The sequence below is a fragment of the Morus notabilis genome, unplaced genomic scaffold, assembly GCF_000414095.1.
Source record: "Morus notabilis unplaced genomic scaffold, ASM41409v2 Scaffold1027, whole genome shotgun sequence".
Lineage (NCBI taxonomy): Eukaryota > Viridiplantae > Streptophyta > Magnoliopsida > Rosales > Moraceae > Morus > Morus notabilis.
Window position 1 is genome coordinate 181,488 of NW_010360033.1, and position 7,669 is coordinate 189,156.

Below are 7,669 nucleotides of genomic sequence, written 5' to 3' on the forward strand. Positions count from 1 at the left end.
AGTATTTTTTTTCACAAAAAATTCACGTAAATAAAAAATGATTCGAATCACATGGTTTGAATCCTCCAACCAAACGTCCTCCAATTAGATTAATTTCCTATTTAAATTACTCACTTCTGCCTTATATTTATACTCTCGTATGTTATTTGCACCTTTGATTAATAAATTGATGTATTCTATATACATATATATTTATACTCTTGTATATATTATATATATATATATATATGAAGGGAAAAAGGAAAATATTGAAATTATTAAATAAAGGATGAAATCTTTTATTTTTATATTTTTTTATAAAATAGAACAGACAAAATTAAATTAGTTTAATTCAGAATCTAATAATAAATTTTGACTTTATCCATCTTATAAATATATCAAGATAAAATAAAATTGACCCGATCTTATTTAAAGTCCTCAAGAAGCCATATGCGGTGAAAATTTCGTGTGCTGTTCTATTATATATATATTTATACTCTTGTATATATTATACACATATATATATATATATATATGTATGTATATTTGAAAGGAAAAGTGGAACATTGTACTGGGACAAGTTTTCTTTTGAATTATTGACCATTCTTGAATATTATACTAGAAAATAATTTCTTTGGCCCACGTAGATTAAAGACCTTATAGTCGCCAACTTGCACAAGTCTCCAATTATTGTTGACAATCATAACTAGTGGGTTAGGCCACGTACTAATACTCTGACAAAAATTGAAAGAAATTTTAATTTCAGCAGACTTTTTTTTTTTTTTTTTTTTAAGCTGTTTTTTGCATACAGACATTTTATTACACAAGAAGAAAAAAAAAAGAGTAGCTGTACAACGGCAAGCTCCAAGAGTAAAAAGACCAATTTTAGAGAGCAACTACATAAACGACACAAAAAAGAAAAAAAATAAACTACATAAACGACACAGAGCTGTTTTTAGCCATACATCCGCTCTCTACCGACAGCCAAAAACTTTACCAGGTATTTATACATGGCCTACATAGATTTGTCTGGCAATTTCAACCATATAAAAACCTCACATGATTTGTCAAGGAAGATCTAGAACTCTGTGGCTGCAAGAACCGCTGGGCCTTCCACCTGTGATTTCAACCACCAAATAAAAAAGATAAGTGGTATTAAATCATAATAATTTGTGGCTGTTATGAGTTTTGCTAAAGTTGGTATCTATTTCCACACAAAAAAAAAATGTGGAAAATGAAATGATAATCCTTTTGTCATGTCAAATTAGGGAATGGGAATGTTGACCCACACCAAGTCAAGAGCTAAGCAATTTTTTGCCACTAAAAATATATGTATTTTTGCCTTATAAATATGGTCTTTAGGGATCTTGAGTTTTCTAGATTTTGAATTAATTCTTGGTTAAAATTTGTTTTAGGGAACCTTAAAAGGCAAAGTATATTTTACTACTTGGTTGTGATACCTTGTATGTTGCACCCCAGATCTCTTCATCAGTAGCAGGCACAGCAGTGATCTTGTTCTTGGGATTCTCAAAACTTCTGAGTCCTCCCACTGTTGTAGAGAAGAAACATCCTGACCATAGAATGATACCATTGTCAACAAAAATTCACATAGAATAGAAAGAAAAAGAAAAAAGGTGAAAGGGAAAGTTGCTTTTGAAACTGGAATCCTAGTAATATACATGTTGGTTTGTTCAGTTTTGATGGTTTAAAGAGGAACAGAATAAGATGCAAATCCAAAATTCTGGCCAAAGGCACATATCCCATTCCCTACAAGCACACTCTCTGCCCACCTTGAGGGAATGAAGCAAGTGACTTGCCACAAGCACCCTTGAGCAATTCTGCGTCGTCGGCGAATGCCACGTATCCGTCAGCAGTGATTCCCCAATAGAGAGGAACCTTGCCAAATTGATCCTGTCAAAATCCCACCAACCAAAAAAAAAAAGAAATTGTTGTTAGGAGACCAAAACCAAACTAAGGATTTACTAAGCTTGTTCACCAAGGAATTGTGCTAGGTGGGGGGGGGTATGGATGACTTACAGAAGCCACAAACAAGGTGGATGTGGACTTGTCAAAGACTATGAAAGCAAAACTGCCACTTAGGTGGCCAACAACATGGCTGGGAGGGTAAGGCGCCCGGTCGCGCAGCGCCTTGTAGGCTTCGATGACCAAAATCACTTCGTTCGCCGACTTGGCAAGTCCATATTGCTGCCTCAGGCTCCCCAAGTTGTCAAGTGCTCCCTCAAACAAGCAGAATATCTCATCCTTGACAGCAAATGATCTGCCCATTTCCAAAAAATTCATAGCAGTTGGACCTTATGTTGTGCAAATATCCTCTTGATAATGATAATAATAATAAAAAAAAATCATTCTTATTTTCTATCATTCATCTTTTTTTTTCTCTCCATCTTATTTCTTTTCCCTCCTACCAAACAGTGTAAAAAATTTGAAGTTGATAAGAGATTTGCCGATACAAATTCAATTGGCACACAATTCAAGTAACAATTAAAGGATAATCTTGACAAATTCTCTTGAACGTGCATGAGCTTGATTCATAACCTTTTCGGTCAAATAATTACATTAATAAATAAGTATTTATTGAGAGTAAATGATAAGATTCAAACTCATATACTTTTAAGAGTAAATTTTCTATTTTTTTACAAATTTTTTTTTAAAGGCCCAAACTGCTGGCATAATTTTCTTGAACTATTGACTCCATTGCAATTTTAATTCATAAGATACTAATCATTAATCCAAGGCCCTTTTCCTTTGAGGGCAAACCATAAAATGGGTGAAAATGTCACATCTTTTATTTTCCTTTTGTTATGACATGTTATTAAAGTAAATGTCACGTCTTGTTATTATTTCTATCAGGAATCCTAGCACAGAACCATGATTGGGACAACCACTAAGGAAAAGGCATTCAGCCAGCTAATTAGCTATAAAGAGAAGATAAAATCAATAGTAGTAAATATTGCATGGTACAAACTACCATACCATGTGGTCTCTCCAACCCCAACCTTATCCCACTTTAAGAAAAGAATAAAAATACGATATTGTTACTTATGACTGAAAAGATGACAATTCATTATCATATAAATTGGTAAAAACCATTAGAGCTAGAGTTGGTATTCCGGGTAATACTATCAAGAAAATAATATAAAAAAAATCATATGCATTTATGATTTTATCTAGTGTGATATCTAAATCACTAAACTTCAAGCAAAGAAAAATAAATAAGAGATATTACAAAATCTTTTCAGGAGAAACGAGATGAGTGGTTTATAAATAAGAAAATTGTGTGGTACAATATGAAAAAAGTATTATTTTCAGACAACACAGTTCAAAACATCAACATCATATCAAATCAAATTAAGGAAAATAACAATTTCACAAAATTTAATGAAGGACTCATTTATTTAATATACATTTTTTCATATCTTAATATAAAAAATTCTACATCTAATAGGGTATGAAAAAAGTATCTCGCATGTAAAATATTATATTAAAAAAAGAAAATTACAGAGTCTATCTACTAAAGCACCTGACTTATTAAAAGATAAAAATATATGGATTAATATTAAGGAATAAAAATAAAAGAGAACTCTATTTTAAATAGTATTTTTAAAAATTACCTATTAAAAAACTAACATTTTCTACATATAACGTTTTTTAAAATATATATTTACTGAAATGAAAATCCCTATTATTTGTTTTTTTAGATATATTAAAAAAAACAAATAATTAGAAATAAAAAATGATTAATAGTAAAAGCGTTAATGGTACTCAACACTACCTACAAAAACAAAGTCACAACGGCCAACTGAGCCCATTTTCTGGTTGTTATGGTCCCAAGCATTTGATTTTTCCTAAAAGAGAGAGATTGCCACAAGACCCACAATTAAACGGTGATCGCTATTTTCTTAAAATGGGTTCGATTGCACTTGAGCAATGCTCTTCAACAACTAAAACCACCACATACTTAAGTCTAGTTTACGAAATTAAGGCTTGTTTTTTTTATTTGAGTTTAAAATTTAAATTTTAAAAACTCGCAGAATAGTTACATTTAAAAAATTTTAATTTAAATTGAGATGAAATTTTATATAAAAAAATTTTATTATAAAAAAAATTAAATAATAACTTTTTATAAGAATTTTTAATTATAATAAAATTAAAATTAAAAAATTAAATTGATAAAATGACCGAAATGAACAAGCCTCACTTATTAATAGAAAACGACAGCTCTACGTTAAGCCATCATCTTTGCCGTCCGGGTAGGTGTATCACTGTATCTAGACCTACTTCAGTATTCTGATCTGCCACGTGTCAGATCAACTTGTGAAACGACTCTCGAGACTAATCAAGTCAAAGAATCTTGATAAGGTGCCCTGGAGGTCATGCCAGAGAAACCTAACCCAACAAAACTCCAAAGCTTCCATCGATAATCAAAACCTGATCAACGCCATGGCCCACACGGCTCTAAAATCATGGCCATCGCTCTCCTAACCATCAAATCTCCAAAACTTGAGAAATAAATAAATTCTCGATTTCTTTACGTGTATTTTAACACAAAAATAAAGGAAAAGAAATACCGAGTTCCAAAAAATGAAAAAAAAAAAAAAATTATCTCATTTATTTATGAATTTAAATTTTTAATTTAAATTAAGATGTAAAAATTTTTTTTTTTAAATTTTTACTGTAATAAAAAAAATTAAATATAATATTTTTTTAAAATTTTTTACTCTAAAAATTTAAAATTGTGAAATAAACGGCGCATACTTTCTTCTCTAGAAACTAAACATGAGAAAGCTGAATCTCAGCGCTTGTAGGATTTTTGATTGGATGTCAAATTTAATTTCAATTTAAGCCTTTTTCATGGTTTCCATCCCACTATGACGCGTGTCGCTCAACCATTAACTTCATAAAATAATTGTATAATTAGTGAAACTTCTGGTCATGCAAATTACAAGCAAAAACAGCTGATTAATTTAATTAACCACTCTAAACAGTAATTAATTAATTACTATGTTCTCTCCGTCGCCTGCCGGAGTAATTCCACAAATCAGACGCTCAGGGACAATTTCATCAAACTGATCACGTAACTCAGACATCTATGATCAAGTAGATGAAGATAGATTAAGATACAGTAGAGGCTAACCAGACGGTGATTAGCGTAGCAGTATTGTTTTATCTTACCTCGGTCGCAACGCGGACTCTTTGTGGTGAGAGTAGGCGAGCTGAGCCTGATCGCTGACCTGAATGGACACGGTGCTGGCGTTGGTCTCTACGAAGCGGTTGACCAGAGCCGCCGCCGTGATCTTCGGCGATGGGGTTCTGCTGCCGGCGGAGACCAGCTCGTCCGGCGGAGACACGACCGAGTTGCTGAACACGCCCAACATCGCAAACTCTCTCTCTCTCTCTCTCTGTTTGTTTTCCTAGAAAAACGAAAGGAAAAGAAAAAGGACGGGGCGAGAAAATTCTCTCTCTAACGAGAAAGTTCTCTGTCTAGCTAGAAAGTTGAAAAGAGCTCGGACATGGGATAGAGAACGGTGGGGTGGGGATGTAATTTATAGGAAGAACGAAGGAGGCAAAATTGTAATTTCACTGCTGCCAGGACTTTTTCGTAAATACTTTTGATTTTCATTTTTGTTGTTTTTAGACAATTTTTTTAGTTTGTTTACTTGATTTTCTTTTTTTGTCTGTCAATCAAATGAAAAGCGATGAAATCGGATGGGGGATGTGGTGCGTGGGACCCACGAGGGGCGATAATTCTGCGGTGTCTGATGCGGACGTGTGGGCCGTGGGGGAAAACTTGTGGGCCCCAACGAAATAAGTCATCTGCTGACTGCTCTTATTCTTTTTTTTTAGACGTGGTAAATTATGGCGGGGAAAGGTCGCCCATATTCCAGTAAGGAAGGGACCGGATATTTCTGATGTTGCAGAACCGTGACTGTGCCACGTCAGATAGGGATAATATTTTGGGTCTCAAATGTCCTTGGTGGTGACCAGTATTAGAGCTTTGTTCTTAAAAAAATTAAAAAAATTACAAAAAAAAAACTCTTCCTCTAAAATTTTAGAGCGCGCCCCATAAAATTATTTCAATCATAAATTTTTTTATAAAAAAATAAATATCATCGAAAGGATAATTTAATAATTAAAATAACAAATCCTACCAACAAGAAAAGAAATAATTTCCGCCGTGAAATTTCTTTAAACAACTGAAAGATTATATGATAGAATATGAAGAAAAAAAAATTAAGATGATAAAGACAAGTTTTAAACGGTCGATTATATCATAATTGCATTATTTTTCTAATTACATAATTCCATGAAAAAATACGAATCAACGATGTAAAATTATTTGTGCACTACTAAAAAGTTTTTCGTAAAATAAAATGTTATTTTAGGAATTTCAAGCCGGTTATTAGGCGCACGCTTTATTGGTAGCTGTCAATTATCAATGTGGGATCAGTTGGTCTTCTTTTTGTTGTGTCAAATCTATTCTGATACCCAATCAATATAAATGAATGAGAAATATCCAGGAAAAAAGAAAGGATGAAACTCTAATATGGGTCATGGAATCTAATAAATGATTTATTATGTGAGATAGTAAAGAAAAAAATATGAATTAGTGAAGAGATTATTTACTAGTGCAAATTCCTCAAAACGATGTAAGATCTAATGGGTTAAAGTTTATCTTAATATTGATTTTTTTTTTGTTAGAAATATTAATGGTCCTACTATAATAAGATCTAATTTTATCAATAGTATTTATTTTTAGTGATTAAATTTGATTAAAATCACATTAAATTAAAAAATTATACCAAATAAAAAGTTTTTAATTAAGATGTAATGATTTATTTTTCTACACATAAATCTCCAAATATCAGTACTTAAAGTTATTATTACATTATTGGAACAACCGAACAATCCTTGCGGCCAAATCAGTAGACGATATAATGATATATATACATCATAAAAATTGCTTTAATGAAAACTAATCCACGTTGTATTTTTTTTATATACCATATCATCTTTTATTTAATATTTATCCACCTTTTCACAACACATTTCCTCTCGGAATAATCTACTAATTCAAGAAGCAGTCAAACATCCTAAGGCTGCAGACAAACCGAAGCTATAAACTACTCATAATGTTTCGTTCTTTTTTTTTTTTTAATCTTTTTTTGAAAAGAGTTATTTATCTTTTTATACCTATTTTAAATTTATTTAAAAAGTACACATTTCATTTTTTATATTATTAAATATATACTTTTAAATTAGATTTAAGAGATAAATGTCTATCCTCTCTCAGTTAACCATGAATTTTGACCATTAAAATGATATAAAAATCCTTTAAAAAAAATCTAAAATAATAAATACAGAGGAAAAGGAAAAGAAAAAAAAAAACTTCTAAAATTTTAAAAAAGAACATCAAATTTCAAAGAACCCTTGACCTTGAGATATTCTACCGCATCATTCCTTGCCATTAACTCCGATTGGTGACGAATCTCCGAGAACAAAAATCAGCAACAAGGCAAATTAAATAAAAAAAAAAATCTCAAAATGCACCATGGTTTTATTTCTCTATCACACGAACACACAGATTATTGACTGATCAAATTTAAACATCCTAATGATGATCCATATAGTGGAATATGTAAAATAAAATAAAAAGAGGAAATTTTATAAA

The 7,669-nt window shown here is 31.4% G+C and overlaps 1 protein-coding gene across 1 annotated transcript; it reads right to left on the minus strand.

Annotated features, from left to right (window-relative positions):
* Nucleotides 1-689: 689 nt before the first annotated feature.
* LOC21390756 (stem-specific protein TSJT1) lies at nucleotides 690-5,525 on the minus strand. The gene is made up of 5 exons (XM_010095704.2): nucleotides 5,173-5,525; nucleotides 2,017-2,257; nucleotides 1,770-1,890; nucleotides 1,440-1,549; nucleotides 690-1,096 (listed from the first exon to the last, which is right to left on the minus strand). The coding sequence occupies exons 1-5, from the start codon at nucleotides 5,373-5,375 to the stop codon at nucleotides 1,058-1,060; spliced, it is 714 nt and encodes a 237-aa protein (XP_010094006.1). The 5' UTR covers nucleotides 5,376-5,525; the 3' UTR covers nucleotides 690-1,057.
* Between the last annotated feature and the right edge of the window lie 2,144 nt (nucleotides 5,526-7,669).

Bases quoted from the DNA above. Each gene is read 5' to 3' on its own strand.
- LOC21390756 (XM_010095704.2), bottom strand. From the start codon at position 5,375: ATGTTGGGCGTGTTCAGCAACTCGGTCGTGTCTCCGCCGGACGAGCTG. The intron at 2,258-5,172 runs GTAAGATAAAAC...GGAAATGGGCAG, and splicing joins GAGTCCGCGTTGCGACCGAG to ATCATTTGCTGTCAAGGATG. The intron at 1,891-2,016 runs GTAAGTCATCCA...GGATTTTGACAG, and splicing joins CCACCTTGTTTGTGGCTTCT to GATCAATTTGGCAAGGTTCC.